The sequence below is a fragment of the Terrapene carolina genome, unplaced genomic scaffold (genome assembly GCF_002925995.2).
Source record: "Terrapene carolina triunguis isolate 2854851 unplaced genomic scaffold, T_m_triunguis-2.0 Scaffold120, whole genome shotgun sequence".
NCBI classification, from domain to species: Eukaryota; Metazoa; Chordata; order Testudines; family Emydidae; genus Terrapene; species Terrapene triunguis.
In genome coordinates, this window is record NW_020664471.1 from 6,667,601 (window position 1) to 6,691,049 (window position 23,449).

At 43.4% G+C, this 23,449-nt stretch overlaps 1 protein-coding gene across 1 annotated transcript in view; it reads right to left on the minus strand.

The window, feature by feature from the left end:
* THADA (THADA armadillo repeat containing) overlaps nt 1-23,449 on the minus strand; it is a 324,328-nt gene that overhangs the window by 31,600 nt on the left and 269,279 nt on the right. Inside the window, exons 32-36 of the mRNA XM_029911747.1 lie at nt 19,303-19,715; nt 18,795-18,916; nt 12,547-12,619; nt 10,647-10,791; nt 4,355-4,486 (exon numbers count right to left, since the gene is read on the minus strand). Coding sequence (XP_029767607.1) covers nt 4,355-4,486; nt 10,647-10,791; nt 12,547-12,619; nt 18,795-18,916; nt 19,303-19,715 — 885 coding nt within the window. The remainder of the gene's footprint in view (nt 1-4,354; nt 4,487-10,646; nt 10,792-12,546; nt 12,620-18,794; nt 18,917-19,302; nt 19,716-23,449) is intronic.

The following is a 23,449-nucleotide window of genomic DNA, read 5'->3' on the forward strand; positions in this document are numbered from 1 at the left end:
AGTAACACTAGTCTATAAAAAAGAAATGTGTTTTTTGGTTTAGCACCGTCTCTCTCAGAAAAAACGCTCTTCTTTGCACTTTTCCTTCCAATCTACAAGAGGGACAAAAGTTTTATTTACACTCCAGTGTCATGTTGGTAGCTGCTTTATATTATCCTTATTAATTTGTCTCTATTTCTGCCACTCCCATCTAAAACTAACTCTGATATGCAGCTGCATGGATTAGTCAGCAGATGGAGCTGAGCACTGCAATCATCAAAAACCATGGAGTATAGCAATGGTTTTCAACCTGTGATCCGCGAACACCTCAGGGTCCACAGACTATGTCTAAGGGGTCTGCGAAAGGTGACTACGAAAATAAAGTTTCAGATCAGAGAAAAGGCATTCCGTTTTTCTGATCAATCTAGAGTATGTGATTATCCCATCTACAGGTAAAACCCGGAAGTGTTGTCATTACCATAGAAGCCCACACCTTAGCACCCTTTCTCATACTGAGTCAAATGCCATGCCGAGCACGAGCAACATTCATAGCTGAATTCTGTTTAGTCAGTTTTCAGTCTAAGACTTCTATGGTAGTGGTCCGCGGAGCACAGGCTGAATTTCCAAAGGGGTCCGTACCTCCATTTGAAAATTTTTAGAGGTCTGCAAATGAAAAAAGGTTGAAAAACAGTACTAAATTATAATGCATTTGTTCTTCAAGGAGGTCATTTAACATATCAAAGAACGGTTGTAAGGTTGTAGTTGTTATTGGGCATAAAACCATATACTAAAACGTACAATAAGATCATTTACCTCTGATCTCATTATTCTACAAACATAATGCATAACCTAAAAGAGGTACATATGGTCTCACACCAGCCCATACTTGCCAGACATGTGTGGGGTAACACAGACATCATTAATGTGGCAGAAAATATGGGAAAGTGCACCATAACTGTTATATGCACATCCCAACCAACCAATCTCATAATTTGCTACTAATATGTAGACTCAAATTTCAAATATCTCATCTGGTAGAAGCAGAGTCAAAGTTAAGATTAGCTTTATCTTGATACATGCAACCTAGATGGAGCTACTATAAGGTGGGTGCATACTGGTTGGAAAACTGTTCCCATAGAGTAGTTATCAGTGGTTCACAGTCAAGCTGGAAGGGCATATTGAGTGGTGTCCCGCAGGATCAGTTCTGGGTCCAATTCTGTTCAATATCTTCATCAATGATTTGGATAATGACAGAGAGAGTACACGTATAAAGTTTTCAGATGACACCAAGCTGGGAGGGATTGCAAGTGCTTTGTAGGATAGGATTAAAATTCAAAATGATTTGGACAAACTGGAGAAATGATCTGAAGTAAATAGGATGCAATTCAATAAGGACACATACAAAGTACTCCACTTAGGAAGGAACAATCAGTTGCACATGTACAAAATGGGAAATGACTGTCTAGTAAAGAGTGCTGCAGAAAAGGATCTGGGGGGTCATAGTGGATCACAAGTTAAATATGAGTCAACAATGTACACTGTTACAAAAAAAGCAAATAACATTCTGGGATGTATTAACAGGAGTGTTGCAAGCAAGACACAAGAAGTAATTCTTCTGCTCTACCCCGTGCTGATTAGGCCTCAACTGGAGTATTGTGTCCAGTTCTGGGCACCACATTTTAGAAAAGATGTGAACAAATTGGAGAAAGTCCATAGAAGAGCAACAAAAATGATTAAAGATCCAGAAAAGATGACCTATGAGGGAAGACTGAAAAAACTGGGTTTGTTTAGTCTGGGGAAGAGAAGATGGAGAGGGGACAATAAAAGAGTTTTCAAGTACATAAAAAGTTATTACAAGGAGGAGGGAGAAAAAATATTCTTCTTAATCATTGTGTATAGGAGAAGCAGCAATGGGCTTAAATTGCAACACAGCTGGTTTAGGTTGGACATTAGGAAAAACTTCCTAACTGTCAGGGTGGTAAGCAATGGAATAAATTGCCTAGGGAGGTTGTGGAATCTCCATCATTAGAGATTTTTAAGAGCAGGTTAGACAAACACCTGTCAGGGATGGTCTAGATAATACTTAGTCCTGCCATGAATGCAGGGAACTGGACTAGATGAACTCTTGAGGTCCCCTCAAGTCCTACAATTCTATGATTCTATACAGAGACACACACTCCCCACTACTGTACTCTTTGGTAGGGAAAAACAGGACCAGTTTGAACCTTATATGAACCTTCAGGAATAGCTATCATGCCATGAATAGCCTCCTTGGATATATTACATTAATCAAACATTAAAGGAGAAGCTGTCCTGTTAAAGAGTTCCAGCACTGCCTCTTCACAGGATGCTTAAATATGTCCACACAAAAAAGTAAACTCAGAGCAGGTGATTGTGCAAAATGCTGGTACTAGTGATGTTCACAAAAAAAGAAGGTAGGGATGGTGGTTGGCATTGCCAGCACCAAACAGCCAGATTTCTGACAATTAGAAAAAATAATAAAGAAGAGGGATTTCAGTATGGTGACTTTTGTATAACCATGGTAGATAGGCACAGTATTCTAAAAAATGGGAAATCCTGTTGACATTCTTTCCATTTAGGCTTCTATTGGCAAAATGACATCAATGATATGTCTTACACGGTCAGCAAGAAATGCTAGACATTGCAGCTATATCCATCTCCAGGGAATAATACATTGGGTTTTAGAGCTGGAGCAAGGCTTGATGAACTAAACAAAACAGATGTCTCTTTAAACTGAAAATATAAGAAGCCGTAATCACTCACGTTAACTAGTGTTTTTGGAGAAGAAGAAAAATTACAAGGTTTAACAATAAGCTTTAAAAGCTTTCATTGCAGGACCTGAACAGCTTTCATTGCAGGACCTGAAAAATCACAAAATGTACGAAAACAGAATGCTTGCCACCCATTTCTCATTCTGATCTATACAGAAATTAAACTTTCATGCTCAATTAATTTCATTTCCATTGTAAGATATGATGCCAAAGAAACAGGATTAGTCAAAATAATGTAAGATACCATCCAAGTTCTATGGAATAAGATTCAAGCTTAGTTAAAGCTAATAATAGTCTTTGAGCTTTTTTTGTAAACTAACAAACATAGTACAAATGAGCAAACTGAGGCAGAGAGAACATAAGGGACCTGTGATGATTTGGGGAATCTATATACAATTTATGAATTCTGGTTGCTATTATGAAGTAATTGTTGTATTACGGAATGCCTCTATATGTGTATCCACCATGGTCAGGTAAGACCTAGCACATACGCAGCCCTAGGGACAGTGGCGAGTACTTAACTTTAGTGACTGTGTTTTAGTTACCAGGCAATAGACATGCTAAGAAGGTTTGCTGGACCTGAGAGAAGATAGTTTCTATTTGTATGCAGGGGAAGGGGAAGAGAAGAGAAGAGAGTGGAAAGTTAGGAGCAGCAAGACGAAGGGACAGAGGCAACAAAGGAGGAGTTTTAAAAGGAATCACAGAAGGAAGACTCAGACATACACATAGGAAGCATGGGGCAGAAGAGGAGAAGGGGATGGATGGATGGCCCCATATGACTCTGACCCCAGCCCAACAAATGCTTTTGGATTGGTGAGGAAACTTCTGGGAGAAGGTATTTTGAAGCTACAGGGGGAGTCTGAGCAGTCAGCACTGGTCTAGGGGCTGGGCAGGGGGCCGCATGGTCACAGCTTTCAGGAGAAGGTGCCAGACCAAAGATTCACACTCTAAAAATGTGTCCAGAGGCCCTAACACAGCAGCAGTGGCTAGGCTCCATTCAGACTCTGTGTGCTTAAAACACTGCAGGTTCAGCAGCTGGCTCCCTTCAAAGCAGTCTGGGAAGTGATCACGTGAGGGGGCTCTTCCCAGGGTCCCACCAATGAATCAGAAGCTAAGACAGGAATAGAGCCCAGGAGCATTGTTTCCCAGTCCCCTGCCATCTCATGTTAGAGTATTTTGGCTGTACTGCCCTGGGGTCTAAGTAGCCTCTTCCATTCCTTATCTCCAGTTATGATTTAATATAAATGGATCAGGATTTCCAAAATTACTACTTATACCCGAGCCAGTCTGACTCATGACAGGAAGAACCATCTCTAAGTACTGTAGCAGTCTAACCTAAAAAACCACATAACTATATTCACATTATACCAAGAAATGTAAAAAATAAAAAATGTGGGTGTTAAACCTCCATAATTGACCATTTTCTTCTACAGTATGTGATGTCACACTGTGATAAGAGATGTGAGAGTCATTTTACAATTATCAAGCATTAAAGCACTGCCCTTTGTGCTGAAAAGGGAAATATTTTCTTCTCTCAAATACCCAGTAATGTCCAAGTCAACAGAAAAATTATCAAACTGTACCTGTTTTGTTACAGATATTGCTTTGAGACTGGGCCACCCTTATGACATCAGCAGCTGTATCCCTTACTATCAGCTCCTCACTCTGCAACAGCAGAACTACGCATTTCCACATGGCGAGTGTACTGGAGAGACCTGAACATTTACAAAGAGGCAAAGCATTTAGAATTTTGCTTCTTACAGATAAATCAGAACAGTTACAGAAATATTTATTCTCACATCTAAAAATGACAATTTTTAGTGAAACACGCACAAAAAAAGGGGGTGAAGGGGAGAAAAGAGGAGGACTTGTGGCAATGTAGTCAAAATGCTGTTTGCTCTATAATGCTGAAGTCTGAACAGCCAACCTATTTTTCCCACCTTTTCTTCTCTTTTATCTCCCCTTGGTGGTTGGCCCTGTCTGGTCCTAGGAATAGGTAACTGGTGAGAGGGAAGACCATCTTCAGCATCAAACCAATGCTGGGATACTCAGAGTCTTGGGTAACCACTAATGCTCTGAAATTTCTGCAGTTCCTGTGAGTGTGGAATTCTTGCTGGGCATTAGTAGAGTGCTGCTAATGTGCAGGTGAGGATCCAGCAGGTCCTTGAAGTAATGACTTTTGGCTGGAGGTTCTGTCTGGAGGTGTCTGGGGAACAGCAGTATGTTGGGTTGACACTAAGTGGCTGTATTAAGAAAGCTTGCTTGATGGTACTGCTCTCTGGAGCACCTCCGCTGAATGTATTGCTCAGGTTGTGAATATCATTGATGATAAAGAGAATATACTGGGACTTCTCTTGAAAAAATGACTAGCTGCTGACCATGCCATATCACAGATTACACTCTGGAGATTGGGGAGCAATGCAGTGGTTGCCTAGATTTATTTCTACCACATTGCTGTAGGGGAAAGCACTTTTCTGTCAAGTTCTCCCTCAGAGGTTTGTGTGATGGAGGTTTAGGTGGAGAGTTAAGCCCGTGTTATTGCTTGCACGTAGTGGGAGATTCTCAGGTCTTCTGTACCCAGTAGTGTTGCCAACACTCCAGGTTTTGCCAGGAGTCTCTCGGAATCGGGCTAGCGCAGTGGGGCTAAGGCAGGCTACCTGCCTGCTCTGGCCCCGTGCCTCTCCCGGAAGTGGCTAGCATGTCCCTGCGGCCACTGGGGGGAGAAGGGGGCTTCATACGCTGCCCCCACCCCAAGCGCCAACTCCGCAGTTCCCATTGGCCAGGAACTGCGGCCAATGGGAGCTGAAGGGGTGGTGCCTGCAGGCAGGAGCAGGATGCGGCGCCTCCTGGCCCCTCCCCCAGGGGCCGCAGGGACATGCTGGCCATTTCTGGGAGAGGCGCGGGGCCAGAGCAGGCAGGGAGTCTGCCTTAGCCTCACTGCACCGCCAACCGGGAGACGCCCAAGGTAAGTGCCGCCCGGCCGGAGCCTGCACCCCAACCCCCTGCCCCAGCCCTGAGTCCCCTCCCGGAGCCAGCACCCCAAACCCCCTCCTACACCCCAACCCCTCCCCCAGCCCTGAGCCCCCTCTCACACCCAAACTCCCTCCCAGAGCCTGCACCCTGCACCCCAACCCTCTGCCCCAGGCTCAGCCAGGAGCCCCCTCTCACACTCTGAACCTCTCGGCTCCAGCCCAGAGCCCGCACCCCCTCCTGCACCCCAACTCCCTGCCCCAGCCAGGTGAAAGTGAGTGAAGGTGGGGGAGAGCATGCGACAGAGGAAGGGGGGATGGAGTGAGCAGGCCTGGCTTTGGTGAAGGGGCAGGGCCTCAGGGAAGGGGTGAGGCAGGGCAAGGGTATTTGGGTTTGTGTGATTAGACAGGGAAACTGGCTATGATACTGTATCAGAATAATTATTCTGCTATAGCTATTTCAGTATAGCTTCCCTCGCATACACACACTTGGAGACTATTTCAGAATAATAACTCCACTTTAATAACTCTAGAATCAAGGCACTTTTATTCTGGAATAGTTTCCACACAAGGGGGCGGGGGAAACGCGTTGCACCAGAACAGCTATAGTGGAATAATTATTCTGCTATAACTATGCCAGCCAATTTCCCTGTGTAAACAAGTTCTTACAGTGTTCCCAAAAGAGATGTGGCAAAACTGAAAATGGTCTCTCTGGAAAGGCTTCTTTTCTTGACTCCTCAGGCAACACTAAGCAAAGGCAGAGAGGAGAGTCCCGATCATTCCCTTGAGTACTACAATCCTTTTCCCTCTAAGAAATATTTTCTTGTATTTATTTCTCTGATTGGCTGAAGTTGTTTAGTATTAGCTTTTTTTAACATCTATCTTAAAACATCAGCCATTGAACAAACTGATAGTAGAATCAGGAATAAATTGCCAACCTCTCCTTTACACAGGTTTCACACAAGCGCAGCTCCACAATCTTCAAGAGAGTGGCTCCTGATTTACACCTGTGTAACTGACAGCAGAATTAGGCCCTTTACTTGGTATCATTTTTGTGTGTGATACATTTAGTGTTTGTGAAAGATGCCAGACTGCCAGCTCTCTAGAAAACATTCAGGATGAACAGACCCTCCTCCTGTCTTAACTCAGGCCTGCTTGGGCCCTCTTCTTGGGGAGAAATGCTAGGTCAGACTGCCTACTCTTCAGGCCTTGGCCTCGTTGATAAGACTATCAACCAGGGTGCCAATTAATGCCAATTTTGGTTTCAAGTGGGACACATCTGCCAGAAAAGGACTGGAATTACTGACTCATTTCACATTGCTACTTAACAGACAACAGATAGGAAAATTTTGATCACTGCTAACTGTAGCCCAGTTCCTACCAGTGACAGAGATGAAAACTTCAATATTCCAGTACCAGTCATTCAAACACCCCAGTCTCCCTCATTTTATATTAGCTCTAACTTTGGTTCTAGGAGTCAAGATTTCCAAATGTGATAATCTCAGGCACAATACATAAATGCTGCATCTACCTGGTACCAAAGGATTAGCATAGATTTAGCCTAGCTAAATGGTATCAATACCATTTAACAGACACATTTCCAAACAAATAGTTTATTGTCTCATTTTTAGCTTGTCCGACATCTCAGAAGACAAGATATGTCCATTTTATATATTAAGCAAAAATATGTTAATTTCTATTCTCACTTTCTTTCAAAATTAATGTACCTTGAAAGTCTATGAGTCAATGCAAAGTTGGCATTACATCAAAGCTAAGCTTTCAAAGGCTCTGTATATGTTATCAAACATATGGAATACATATACTCTTCATATGTTCTTAATAGGTTGAGTAAGTTTGTTTATTATCTGATCAAACCCCACCATCCAGCTCTCACATCATTTTATTATGTTGTATATTATGTTAAACAATTCAACAGCCAGAGTCTAAAAGTTTCCGGTTAGGCCAAGACAAGAGATGACATACTACAACTAGCTAGGATACCCACACACTTCATGTTGCGGGTCCAAGCTGATCGTTTGAGAAGGTCAAGGTGGAATTTCTTTCTCCCACCTCCTATGCACAAAATTGCACAGATGGCTAGACACATTATGGAAATTTATCACTTTCATCTGAACCATGAGCTACTGGTCACTGGTGGAGGCTGCATGCTGGACCCACATTCTGCACCAGTATGGTAACGCCTATGTCCTTATAGGTACATTAAAAAGTGAGATAAATAGCAGTGTAAGTAACTTAAATGCTGAGGGGTGGGAGGGTGGAGCTGTACCAGGAAAAACAACTAAAAGAAGTCTTTAAGAAGGTGTACAATAAAGTAGGGGCTAGAGGGACAAAGGGCAAAAAACAGGATTCAAGACACTGCCTGGCTCACAGAGGTGCCAATGGGATACAGAGTGTCAACTAAGAATCATTTATTCAAATCCATTTCAGCACCAAGTGAAAATAGCTACCATCTGAAGGCTGCTTTGTGACTTGAGTAAAAGGAGTTGATGGTATAAGTCCAGTTCTAAGGACACCTGTGTTCACAGCACACAAAACTCACCACCATGAAAGTTGGCAGCACTGCTGGAAATCTAAGCAGAAAGGCCAAAGAAAGTCTGGGCATGGAGATCAGATTCACCTCTCACCCACCTCACTTTGGCTTGTTTGTGAGAGAAAATTGGCAATGCCACTATTTATGTTGTGTCTGTTTTGTGTATCACTAAAGAATATTGATTTTCAGGACTGTCAGTGTGGCACCCTTTTCTGTAAGCACTAACTTCACTCCCTCCCAACCATTTATTTATTTAAAGAACTTTGAAGCCAAGCCAGACCAATACAATCTTCATTGCATATCCCCGCCATCCTGTCGTAGACACACGATCAGGGATGATAGCTTTTAGATGACAGACTAATGTGCAATGGTTAAATAATATCTATTTTATAGATCTTTAACTAGAGCTGGGCAAAATTTTTTGGATGAAGAGTTTAGGGGCACGGGACGGGGTGAAGTGGGCTCTGTGGCAGTCTTGGGCCACCGCCCCCACCCCCTGCAGCAGAGTTTGGGTGTGGGAGTGGGTAGGGGAATGGGACGGGCTCTGGGCGGCGCTTACCTGGGGGGCTCCCTGGAAGCGGCAACATCCCCCTCGCTCAGCTGCTAGGTGGAGGCGTGGCCAGGCAGCTCTGCGTGTTGCCTCCGCCCAGACCACGGCTTTGCAGCTCCCATTGGCCGGGAACCACAGCCAATGGGAGCTGAGGGGAGGTGCCTGCAGGCGGAGGCAGTGCGCAGAGCTGCCTGGCCACACCTCCACCTAGCAGGTGAGCGAGGGGAATGTCGCCTCTTCCAGGAAGCCTCCCAGGTAAGTGCCGCCCAGAGCCCGTCCCATTCCCCATTCCCCAACCCCCTACCCCCTCCCACACCCAAACTCAGCTGCAGGGGGTGGCGGCGGTGGCCCAAGACTGCCACAGAGCCCACCTCACCCCGTCCCGTGCCCTTACCCGCTCCCACACCCAAACTCTGCTGCACGGGGTGGGGGCGGTGGCCCAAGACTGCCCCAGCAGCGGCCAGTGCACCTGGCACAGGGGCTGCCTGAGCTGCCCCTGAGCCAGGCGCACCAGCCACTGCAGCAGTCACAGAGGTCACGGAAAGTCACGGAATCCATGACTTCCATGACAAACTCGCAGCCTTAGCTATGGGATATTGTGGGGTGGATCTCTCTCAATCTCTCCCATTGAAGCTGTTCCACTTTCCATGCTAAATATTCAGGGACTGGAGCAGGAGCTGGAACCTAGATGTCCCCCCTCCCAGGTAATCACCCTAATCAACATGCTAGAGAGTCATTCTCATTCTCTTCTCTCTTTCTACATGGTAACAACAGTATTTTATAGGAGGAACCAAATATGGGGCAAAAGCAAAAATATTTTCAGAGATGTTCATGCACTAATTTGTGGGCTCAAAACTTTTCCAGCTACTTTAATACAACCAGATAAATAAAGTAGCAAAGGAATGGCTGACGTTGCAGGCTTCTCCATGCTCACAGATTCCTAGAGTGAAATCCTGATCCAATGAAGTCAATGGAAATCTTACCATTGACTTCAAAAAAAGAACAGGAGTACTTGTGGCACCTTAGAGACTAACAAATTTATTAGAGCATAAGCTTTCGTGGGCTACAACCCACTTCTTCGGATGCATATTGAGTGAAACATATCGAGGAGATATATATACACACATACAGAGAGCATGAACAGGCGGGAGTTGTCTTACCAACTCTGAGAGGCCAAGTGGGTTGTAGCCCACGAAAGCTTATGCTCTAATAAATTTGTTAGTCTCTAAGGTGCCACAAGTACTTTTGCGGATACAGACTAACACGGCTGTTACTCTGAAACCTGTCATTGACTTCAGTGAGGCCAGGATTCTACCCATAGATTTTGAGGTCAGAAGGGATTTCCTGATTAACACAGACCATAGAACTTCATCTAGTAATTCCTGCTTTGAATGCTATAACCTGTGGTTGAACTAGAGCATATTTTTAAAAAAGACATCCAATCTTGATTTCAAAATTTCAAGTAATGGAAAATTCACATCTCTTTGTAAGGTATGCAGGTGGTTAACTGAATTTTCACAGTTTCAACTTTCAGCCATGTCTTTTTCTGCTACACTAAAGAGCCCTCTAGTAAATTATTGTTCCACATTAATTCAGTAAGCTGAAACACGCAATCAGCGGTTCCAATATTGAAAGGGTCAATTTAAAGTGCATGATACCCTTTTAAGTCTTTCAAAATAACTGATTGACATGATTAAAACACATTCAATATATAAAATATCATGTACTGTTGTTGAATTTCATTTATTCCAGTCTCTAAAGCGTTCCATGAGAATACTGGTGCTTAATCCTAGAAATTTACTCACCAAGGATAAGTTTCTGATTGGTCAGGAAAAGTGGTGTAATATTTATGAGGACTTCTGCAGCTGCCAATCGTATATCTGTTTGTTCCTCATCTCCACAACAAGAAGTTACTAACTGAATCCACTGTCTCATTTCAGATTCTATAATCTGAAAGCACAGAAATGCATGTGAGTATTTTATAGTACAATTTCGAACGGATTCTGGATAACACTAAACTACGAACTGTTAAATTAACTTTTTTCTAAAGCAGCAGCCGAAGTCCTCCCTGCCAATAATGAGCCATTGAATGCAAATCAAATAAAAAGAACAACTTAAATAGATGCAAATCACTCATCATGCTTTAGTAATGAATATAAAATACTCCATATATAGGTAACAGTTTTAAGACTCCATGATTTACACTGATTATCATAGCAATTCTTGTCAGCATTGCTATAGGTTGGGTTGTGCCAACAGTTCCACTATAAGCTTCTTTTTTCAAGGTTCATCATAAATTTCATTGTAACAATATATTCCAGATTTAAACTTGGCAAACAACTTATCTCCTGTGAAATGAGGTTTACACAGTTATTTAATACACCTCTACCTCGATATAACGCTGTCCTTGGGAGCCAAAAATCATACCATGTTATCAGTGAAACCGCATTATATCGAACTTGCTTTGATCCACCGGAGTGCGCAGCCCCCCCCCCGAAGCACTGCTTTATCGCATTATATCCGAATTTGTGTTATATCGGGTCGCATTATATCGAGGTAGAGGTGTATTTCAAAATCTGAAAAATGTACATTCTGCCATTTTTTAAGCTAAGAGGATGCAAAAAATAAGATTGTTTCAATTCTACTTTTTTTTTTTTTTTTTTTTTTTAAATGAGACACTGCAGGCCATTAGCACACAGTATAGACTACTTCTGCCGGGTATTTTGGTATATTTTTGAAAAGTTTTCCATTTAGAAAAGCAATTAGTGTACATGGAACATTTTTACAATGAAGAAATGGTGGTATTTCAAAACGTTTTAAAAATAACCCAAAATCTATATCTATCTATTTATCTGCACATGTATTTACAGGCATGGACATCTGACAGACATTAATATCTCCAATAACATTGTTCTTTATATATTAATAGATTTGCAAATTACCAATTCAAAATGGAAGTAAATCTTCTGGGTTAATAATCTGTATTTGTATAGTCTACAGTTTACAAATTTATAATATTTACAAGGGCAGATAACATTATGAGGACTTATTACCTCTCTCTAGTATTTTAAACACCAATATTAAAAGGCAATTAAGTCTGCATCTCTGTACATAGCTTCACCTGCTGTTCCTACAATATGACTCAAGGTCTTAGGCATACAGCAGGTGACATTGCATATGCTGGGGATGGAAAGGGCAGCAGTCAAAGCTTTGCATTTCCTTTTTCCCCTAAGTTTGAGTCTCAATATTCATTTCCCAGAAATACAATACACTTTGAGCTACGTGGATGATTACTGGATTCATGTTATGGATATGCATGTTAATTATTTTTTTCTCTCCAAGGCAGAGTGACTATTAATGAGGACAATAAAATTGACCATAAAAGGAGAAATCAGAAGTCAGATGCACATTGAATCCACTAGCACTTAAAAGATGTGTTTTATGTATTAAAATTCAACTTACTGAGAGACTGAAATATTAAAATGATGCTGATATGGCTTCCAGTTCATAATGTGAAAGTGTGTACAGAGGGAGAGACACACTAACATAACAAAGAGCAACTAACACTACAGGCACAATTAAACCAAAAGGGCGTTAAAGGGATTTCTGTCTAAGAAAAACCATTCATCCCTTCTATCACAATAAAACAAACTAATAAAACATTAAAAAGCAATATGCTTGGGATTGAGAAACAAATCTCCTTACCTCTTGGCAATTCTGTACAAGATGGGTGACCAACTTTGAGGCTAATTTGAGAGCTACACTTTGAATTTTAATGCTGTAAAAATAAGGTAAAGAACACATCATAAAAATACAGTACATTTTGCCATAGCCTCACATCTAAAAACACTTGGTAATCATCACTGGCAGCAAATATTAAAATACTTTCTCACTTGCTGAACACATTATACACTGTTAGCTGCAGCCAGCTTGAAACCCAACCCAATCTAATCTGTTATGAATGTTCAGCACCTGAACACACATCCAGATGAGAAATAACATTTGTTTTTTTGGTTTAGTCATGAGGATTTGTGTTTCATGAATATAAACCTGCCTGTATCATGATATATCAGGTATTCGTCATGTTCAAATAGGGTTTTTTAAAGGTTAGATTACAAACTGAGCACACAATGGTCTTTACAGTTCTCAATTTTTGTTGCGTTTAAAGTTAATATGCAAATGGACATAAACTGTTCTTTCAACTTCCCTAGAACCGATTTTCTTCCTATCTAGCCACTTCCTTTAGAGTATACATAACACATACATATGCAGATCCCAAGTCAACATACAAAGACAGTAGTATTCTTTCATGCTCTTTCAAGTGATAAATGAAGCACAGACCTTTTAAAGTTTTGTCTACACCAGCAGTTTTCTTGAACAGTCCTATCATTGCTCTTCCGCGAGCGCTAGAAATGGTGGAAGTGCTGATGTAGGTCAACTGCCTGAATTTTAACCACAAAGTCCTCTAATATGGTTAGATGGCACCATAGTTGAAATGCTGGCAGTGAGTCTTGACAATTGCTTTCACTATTGATTGCATTGGTAGAGTTGCAACAGTGAGAGTAGAATAATGGAAATTTAAGGGGAAAAAAGTTAGCGTAGGCATAAATGGAGGTTACTTACCTGTAACTGGGAGTTCTGTGAGATGTGTAGTCCCTATCTGTATTCCACATGTGGCTTCACATGTGCTCCATGCGCCCAAGTCCGGAAGTTCTAATAAGCAGTGTCCGTTGGCCTGCACATGCACAGTAGATCTCCTTGTCCCGACCAAGGGCACAAGAGGCAATGTGGACCTATGCCTCTCCAATTCCTCTTCTGACCAAGAATCCAATAGGATCCAAAGCAGAAGTGATGGAGGGCAGATAGCGGAATACTGATAGGGACCACACATCTCAAAGAACTTCCAGTTACAAGTAAATAATCTCCATTTCTTCTTCAAGTGCTGGTCCCTATGTGTATTCCACATGTGGGTGATTGACAAGCAGTGCTCAGACTGGAGTAAGAGGTGGGGGGAAGTTGGCAGCAAAGATGCTTGCAGTACTGCAGTTCCTACTGCTGAATCCTGGAGCACCATGCACACGTTCGCTAGACATTACGCGCCAGTTCAGGCCTCTGCTGTGGATATTGCTTGACCTCATGATCTTTCTGCTATGGCAAGAAAAAGTCTTGGTGATTTTCTTATAGGTTTAGTCCTTTGCAGATAGAATGCCAGGGCACGTCTGAGATTGAGGAAAAGAAGTTCATTCTCTTTAGCAAAAGTGTGGGATTTTCAATAAGGGACAGATAATTGGATATTCTAGTTGACATGGAATTCAGAAATAACCTTGGGGAGGAACTTAGGATGGAGATGAAGGGATACATTTTCCCTGTGAAAAACCATCTAAAAAGAGTCTGCCACGAGAGCTCCCAATTCACTCATCCCTCCTGGCTGAAGTGATAGCAACTAAAAATTGTTGTATTATGCAGTGTGTTGTGGAAGTGTCAGTCCCAGGATATTAGAGAGACAAGGTGGGGGAGGTAATATCTTTTATTGGACCAACTTCTGTTGGTGAGAGAGACAAGCTTCTGAGCCACACAGAGACAAGCTTCTGAGCCATACAGAGATCTTCTTCAGGTCTGGGAAAGGTACTCGCAGCATCTGACCTATTAGTACTCATCCTCAAAGAAAACTTCCACAACACTTTCAAAAGACAAACTTGGGAGCTTACATTCGTTACTCTGCTAGACACTAAAAATCATGAATTGAACAGAGACATTGGATTTATGGCTTATTACAACCATCTTTAACCCACTAACCCACTCTTTTTGTCCAAGGGCCGCAGAGGTGTTAATGGGTCACTCTACCTTGAATGTTCCCTTACAATAGGTGCTAACTGCTTCTCCTAAACAATCTGCTCCACATTACATTTTGCTGTGACGCTGGGAGTACCTTTCCCAGACCTGAAGAAGAGCTCTGTGTGGCTCAAAAGCTTGTCCCTCTCACCAACAGAAGTTGGTCCAATAAAAGATATTACCTCACCCACCTTGTCTCTCTAGCAACTAAAAATGAAACTTTCATGACCAGGTGAGACATGAAGCATGTCACTAAGGGTTCAAACAGTGGTCTGATGAGTGCTGACAGGACAAGATTGAGGTCCCATTGAAATGTAGGTTTGACCACTGGTGGAATGGTCCTGATTAGGCCCCTCATGAATCTTCACTGGGTGGTGAAAACAGAATGTCTTCTGGCACTTATCGCTGCAAGACGGACTTGCAGCTCACTAATGGAAAGGCCTGAGTTTTTGGAGACAGGAGATAATCTAAAACAACCAGAGTATGTGCAGTGCTTGGAGAAGGTCGATTATGCTGCACCCAGGTAGAGAAACGTCTCCATTTAGCTAGGTAGCAGGTCCTAGTTGAATATTTCCTACTTTGTGTAAGGATAGCCTGAATGGGTGCCGAACAGGAGCGTTCTATTTCTGATGACCATTCACACAACAGGCTATGAGATGGCGGGAGTCCAGACTGGGGTGTCTGATTCTGCCCCCACTTCTGAGTTAGGAGGTCCAGGAAGGGGCAGATTCTGCTTGAGGGAGGGGAGGCTGATATTTTCAAGAGTTCTGGGCACCAAAGCTGCTTGGGCAAACTGGGAGCTAGGCAAATGACTCTGGCCCTATCGTACCAGATCTTCTCAGGACCTTTGGTAGCAGGAGAAAGGGAGGAAAGGCATAGCTGAGATTGTTTGTCCATGACAAAAGGAGAGCGTCACCCTGGGAGTTGTGGCCAATAGCTCCTCAGGAGCAGTACGAGGGAAGCTGCTGTTCATTTGGGATGCAAAGAAATCTCATTGAGGTATAGCCCACTGAATATTTCACTCAGGACAGAGTCATGAATCTCCCACTTGTGGTCTGCAGAAAAGTGCCTGCTCACATTGTCTGCTGAAGAGTACTGAGCACCTGGGAGGAATGTGGCTACAATAGTGATGCCATTTCTGATTCACCAGTTCCAAAGCCTAACTGCTTCCAGGCAACGGGGAAGAGATCTTGTTCATTAGTTTATGCGAAAGACTGTGGTGATGTCTGACATCACTTGGATATGGAGTGAACGTATAAGTGGGAGAAAGGCTCTGCAAGCCAGGCATTCTGCCCTCAGTTCTACTATGCTGATGTGCAGTCTGGCCTCCCATGGGTCCCTGTACATTGTGCAGTGTGATTGTTCAGGTGAGCACCTCAACCCAGAAGGGAAGCATCTCTTATGATGGTGGCAGTGTTGAAGTGAATGCCCATTCTCACTCTCCCCAGGTTCGGACACCACATGAAGGAGGTGATGACTCTGGCAGGAACAGTCATACTAGAGTTGATGTGATCTTTGTCTAGTGCATAGATCGACCGGAGCCAGGCATGTAGACATCATAGATGAAGCCTGGTGAATGACGTCACGTAAGTGCATGAGGCCATATGGCAAAAAGCGAGGGCCACATTCTGACTGTAGTCCGTGGTCTGCGAGTAATCCGTGCAATCAGGCTGCTCATTAACTGAACCCATTCTGTGGGAAGGAAAACTCTTACAGAAACAAACAGAGCCCAGTGTTACTCCAATGAAGTTTATCATCTGTGCGGGTGATAAAATGGACTTTTCTTTGTTTATGCAGATGCCCAGAGCTGCTAGAAGATGGAGCAGAAACTCTGTCGACCTACCAAGAGCCAATCGTCCAGACATGGGAAAACTGTAACTCTGATGTCTCATAATGGGCTCCCACCAAAGAGAAAACTTTTGTAAATACACTGGCTGCTGTTGCTAGCCAAATGGAAGGACTCTGAATAAGACATGTTCTTGGCCCACCATAAACTGCAGGAACCTTCTGTGGGAGGGATAAATGCCTACATGAAAGCATGGATCCTTCATGTCGAGAGCCACAAACCACATTCTCTCCTGTAAGGAGGGGGATTATCGATGCTAACATAACCTCCTTGAATTTCAGCTTTCAAATAAACATGTTTAGTTGCTGAAGGTCCAGAATGGGTCTCCATCCTCTGTCTTTTTGGGACACTAGGAAATACGGCGAATAGAACTCTCTCCCTTATATTGAGGTGAGATATGTTCTATTGCCCCTCATTGTAGGAGGGAGTTCATCTCTTGATAAAGAGTCACCTAGAGAGAGTGGTTCCTGAAGGGGGACCAGGAAAGGGTTTTGTGAGAGCAGAGGGAGAGGAACTCAATGGAGTATTGTTGATGGATAATTTCCAAGAGTCAACTGTCTGTTGTGACAAGGAGATCTACTGAGCATGTGCAGGCTAAAGGATACTGCTTGTTAGAATATCCGGACTTAGGTGCACGGCACCCATGGACCTGCACTCGAAGAAGAACCATAGTCAGGTTCTTCAACAATTTCATTCAACAGTGGTAGCCATGCAACCTTGGTTTCAGGACATGTATTCAATTTAAGAGCTTTCTGCTTCAATTTATCCATTTAAACTTTGACAACTTTTAAGCAATCTGCATATTCTGTAGCAAGCTAATAGGATCAGTATAATGAAAATATATAAACAGTTGTGAAAAAAATTACAATTCTAAGAAGATATTATGAAATGACAGAGAGAAACAAATAATTACGGTGTTTGCCATTAAAAAGCTAGACTATTCCAGTAATTATTACACAGTGGTATCGGAGTTACTGGTTAACATGCCTATTCCTCTCTCAAGTCCTTTCTGAAACACTGCCTCTAACTCCCCGTTTACACTGGAGCACCAGCGTCTCAGCCACTCCGCACCAGCTGCTAATCCTCTCGGGGAGGTGGAGTACCTGCAGCGCTGCAGCCACGGAGATACAGCGCTGTACGTGCCTTGCCAGTGTGGACAGGGAGTGAGTTACAGCGCTGGGGGCGGCTTTAGTGCACTGTAACTCTCAAGTGTAGCCAAGGCCTAAGAGTCCTAAAGGCTCTTGGCTTTGAGACACATTTGCTCCACCCAAATTGGGTAATGTGCCAAAGACAGTGCAGCTCAGATGAACCCCACATATCTAGACCATACAGCGCTTCATGAAAGCATCTTACATGTTCTCAGAAGCTAATGAAAGGAAGAGAGCATGACAGTTTGTACCTACTCGTATGCCTTGTACCTACTCCACTGTAGGCGTGTATTTAAGTATATGGGATTCCAGTTCATTCAGAAAACATCTGAAAGTAGTATCTGCCTGATGGCCAGAATTTACCATTATAATTACACAGATCTATATATATATAAGTGACCAATGTGAAAACACAGCAATAAAACTGAATGCTAGTAGCCTTTGGGTTAATCCTTCCCTCTTTTAAAATCTCTTGGTGGCCTATTTTAGATAATAAAGTCATGAGCAATCCTGTCAATTCTTGCAATTCCAGTAAAAATCTTAAATCACCAGTATAGTTTCTTACAAACAATACTGTTGTGAACTACAGAATTTGATAGTTTCTAGGCAGATCCACAGATGTGAAACTGTAGAATAGAACCTTTTTAATCTACACAAATGAGTGAGAGACCCAGTGTGAATCAGAGTGCATTTGGGAGAAGTAATTGTACGTGACATGGTGTTCACTGATTACTATTTGGGAAGTGTCATATGATATACACTGGCACCACCATCTGACAGCTGCAGCATCTTGCTAATTCCCAATTGATTATTATTCACTCATTTATAGAATGTTCGCTTCCTGGTCTGGGACCGCTTTAGATAATTCAGAGCCAGATACACTCCTTCAAAAATACAGCACACATACTTCCTATCTCTCTGTAATAACCACTCACTTCTGTGAAACACCAATTTTGTAAACAGAAAGAAAACCTTTTTTTAATTGTATTTTTAGGTTTGGGGTTTACTGAAGTACTGAATTATTTCTTTCCATATTAAAGATTCCTTCAATTCTGAACAGACTTATTTAAAACTGCAAACAATGTATATTTTAATAGCTTGGTAAAATGCAAAGATGGAGACTATACCTGTCAGAGGCACTTATGATATTCATAGCCCAGTTTAAGAACTCTTTTGGATTCATTTTTATAGAATCTTCTGTCCTTGGAAGCACATTTCTGAGATCCATACAATGAAGAATTTCTAGGGCCTGCATGTACAATCCACAAACAAAATACTGGTAAGTAAAAAAACAGTGACGCCAGCTGTATTTTTTTTTTCTGTTTTATCAGCAATGAATTTATCACAATTATATTTTAGATGTATTGATCTATATACCTATCTATATCTAGTAACTGGGTAATGGGCTTCAAAATGATATTGTAGTTTATGTAAAATAAATACAAGTCCACATATTTTGTATTTAATTCTCAAATGCACAGATTCACTTCTAACAAATTGCTGACTTCATATACAGGCAGCAAACCATGGTGAAAAAATGCAGATTTCCCAGCAGGACTAGAAAAGCGATAAGGATATAAATAGACACATTTACTGAAAACATTTAAAATCTTGAGAAAACTGAATGGCTCCTACCTTACAAAAACATTCCGGATGCTTTTCCTTCATAGCCATCCTAAGAAGAGTCACCTCCAAATCAGAAAGTAAGGACAATGGACCTCTCTTTTCCTCTGTAGCCTGCTTAGAATTTACCTGCTTCCACCATAGCAGCACTGCTTCCAACATTGGCAGACGCACTTCATGAAAGTCAGATTGAAGCAAGTGAACTACCATTGAAGAAGGATTCATCATTTGCGCTGCAACAGGTGAACTACTGTTTGAGAAGTCAGGATCTGCAGCCACTGAGAGCACAGAGATTACAAGTTTGGTGATACTCTGAAGATACTGTGTGAATCCTGGTACTGCAGAGAAGTAGTGGATACCTGTCATCAGCTCAGAAGCTGAGATAACCCTACTTATTTCCTCCCAAAAGCCAAATAACTCTATTCCTGAAATAGAATGTAAAAAAAATAAATAAATAAAAATACAAATTGATATTATACATGTATTCTTGACAACTGAAGGATTCTATGTAATTAAAAACCCTGAGGTTTGAAAAAAATGGCCACAACATAAATGCAGATACTAAAGTGAAAACAAAGTTAGTTTCCTTCTTTTCTTTGAAGTGATCTGATTTATAAAATTACTGTCACAGATGCCTTGTCATATGTATTTATGTTTAAAGACTAATAACTCAAAAAATAAAATAAAGAAACATTTTTATAAACTGTCATAATAAAGTACTAAACTCTCTCAACTGTACAGTATAAACCTATCATATAAATGAGAAAAAGTTTCAAGTTCAAGCATTTTGGTTCCAAAACTGAAAAAGGCCTCATATTTAGGCCTGGTCTACACTACGAGTTTAGGTCGACTTTAGCCGCGTTAAATCGACTTAAGCCTGGACACGTTTACACTATGAAGCCCTTTCTGTCGACTTAAAGGGCCCTTTAAACCGGTTTCCTAACACCACCTCGACAAGGGGATTAGCGATAAAATCGGCCTTAGGGGGTCGGAATTGGGTTAGTGTGGACGGAATTCGACATTACTGGCCTCCGGGAGCTATCCCACAGTGCTTCATTGTGACCGCTCTGGACAGCACTCTCATCTCAGATGCACTGGCCAGGTAGACAGGAAAAGCCCCGCGAACGTTTGAATTTCATTTCCTGTTTGCTCAGCGTGGAGAGCACAGGTGACCATGCAGAGCCCATCAGCACAGGTAACCATGATGGAGTCCCAGTCCCAGTCCCAGGATCGCAAAAGAGCTCCAGCCTGGACCGAGCGGGAGGTACGGGATCTGATCGCCATCTGGGGAGATGAAGCAGTGCTCGCCGAACTCCGAAACAGTAAAAGAAACGGCAAAACATTAGAAAAGGTCTCCAAGGCCATGAAGGACAGAGGCCATAACAGGGACGCACAGCAGTGCCGCGTGAAAATTAAGGAGCTAAGGCAAGCCTACCACAAAGCCAGAGACGCAAATGGAAGGTCCGGGGCTGAGCCGCAAACATGCCGCTACTACGCGGAGCTGCATGCCATTCTAGGGGGTGCAGCCACCACTAGCCCAAGCGTGTGCTATCAGTCCCTCTCTGGAAACAGGGAAGCGGGTTCGGCGGACGAGGAAGATGAGGATGGAGAGAACATAGATAGCTCACAGCAGCAAGGAAGCGGAGAAACCAGTTACCCCAACAGCCAGGATATGTTTGTCACCCTGGACCTGGAAGCAGTAACCCCCGAACTCACCCAAGACCCTGAGGGCACACAGGGGACCTCTGGTGAGTGTACCTTTGTAAATATTACACATGGTTTAAAAACAAGCGTGTTTAATGATTAATGATTAATTTGCCCTGGCAATCGCGGCCAGTACAGCTACTGGAAAAGTCTGTTAACATGTATGGGGATGGAGCGGAAATCCTCCAGGGACATCTCCAGAAAGCTCTCCTTCATGTACTCCCAAAGCCTTTGCAAAAGGTTTCTGGGGAGGGCTGCCTTATCCCGTCCGCCATGGTAGGACACTTTACCACGCCAGGCCAGTAGCACGTAGTCTGGAATCATTGCATAACAAAGCATGGCAGCGTATGGTCCCGGTGTTTGCTGGCATGCAGACAACATCCATTCCTTATCGCTCTTTGTTATCCTCAGGAGAGTGATATCATTCACGGTCACCTGGTTGAAATGGGGCGATTTTATTAAGGGGACATTCAGAGGTGCCCCTTCCTGCTCTGCTGAACAGAAATATTCCCCGCTGTTAACCACGCGGTGGGGGGGAGGGGTGAAGTGACCATCCCAGAGAATTGGGTGTGTGGGGTAGGGGAGTTAGTTGGGTTTGTGCTGCATGTTAAACCTGAAATCGCAGCCCCTCCTTTTACATTGGAAACCCATTTTAAATGGCCAACCAAACGGGTGCTTGGTATGGGAAATGAGGGCAGTACTGTTTGAAACCATCCCCACATGTTAAGAAGGTTAAAAAAGCCCAAAGACTGTATGTCTTACCATGGCTGCCTGCAAGCTGAAATCTGTGTCCTGGCACTGCGTGAGTGATCTCTCACACCAAACCAGGAGACTCTCAATATAAGAGGAAAAATGCGACCTTGTAACGAAAGCACATGTGCTGTGTGATGTTGTGAACAGCAAAATCTAACGTGAAAGAGTCTACCCATTGTTCTCTAAAATGTATCTTTTTTAACAACCTCTCCCTTCTCCACCAGCTGCAAATCTTACTCCTTCGCAGAGGCTAGTGAATATTCGAAGAAGGAAGCGAAGGACGCGTGACGAAATGTTTACTGAACTACAGACTGCCTCCCACGCTGACAGAGCACAGCAGAATGCGTGGAGGCAGTCAATGACTGATTTTAAAAAAGCCCAATATGAGCGAGAGGAGAGGTGGCGTGCTGAATCGCGGGCTGAAGAGGAGAAGTTGCGTGCTGAAAGGCGGGCTGAAGAGGAGAGGTGGCGTCAACTTGTACTCAGAAAGCAAGAGTCGATGCTCTGGCTGCTGGAGCATCAAAGTGATATGCTCCTGTGTATGGCTGAGCTGCAGGAAAGGCAGCAGGAGCAGAGACTGCCGCTACAGCCCCTCTGTAACCAACAGCCCTCCTCCCCAAGTCCCATTGCCTCCTCACCCAGATGCCCAAGAACACGGTGGGGGGGCCTCCGGCCACCCAATCACTCCAGCCTAGATGATTTCCAGTGCAATAAGTTTTAAAGTTCACTGTGTCTTTTTCCTTCCCTCCTCCCCCACCCATCCAGGCCTACCTTTGCAATTATCCCCCTAGTTGTGTGCTGAATTAATAAAGAATGCATGAATGTGAAGTAACAATGACTTTATTGCCTCTGCAAGTGGTGCTCGAAGGGGGGAGGGTAGTAGGGGAGGGTGGGGTGGTTGGTTTGCAGGGAAGTAGAGTTAACCGGGTGGTGGGGGAGGGGCGGAGGGTTCATCAAGGAGAAACAAACAGAAGTTTCACTCCGTAGCCTGGCCAGTCACAAAACTGGTTTTCAACGCTTCTCTGATGCGCACCGCGCCCTGCTGTGCTCCTCTAACCGCCCTGGTGTCTGGCTGCGCGTAATCAGCGGCCAGGCGATTTGCCTCTACCTCCCACCCCGCCATAAATGTCTCCCCCTTACTTTCACAGATATTGTGGAGCGCACAGCAAGCAGCAATAACAATGGGGATATTCTTTTCGCTAAGGTCTGAGCGAGTCAGTAAGCTGCGCCAGCGCGCTTTTAAACGGCCAAATGCACATTCCACCACCATTCGGCACTTGCTCAGCCTGTAGTTGAACAGGTCCTGACTACTGTCCAGGCTGCCTGTGTACGGCTTCATGAGCCATGGCATTAAGGGGTAGGCTGGGTCCCCAAGGATAACGATAGGCATTTCAACATCCCCAATGGTTATTTTCTGGTCCGGGAAGAAAGTCCCTTCCTCCAGCTTTCGAAACAGAAGAGACTGCCTGAAGACGCGAGCATCATGTACCCTTCCCGGCCAGCCCACGTTGATGTCGGTGAAACGTCCCTTGTGATCCACCAGGGCTTGCAGCAGCATTGAAAAGTACCCCTTGCGGTTTATGTAGTCGGTGGCTTGGTGCGCCGGTGCCAAGATAGGGATATGGGTTCCGTCTATCGCCCCACCACAGTTTGGGAATCCCATTGCAGCAAAGCCATCCACTATGGTCTGCACGTTTCCCAG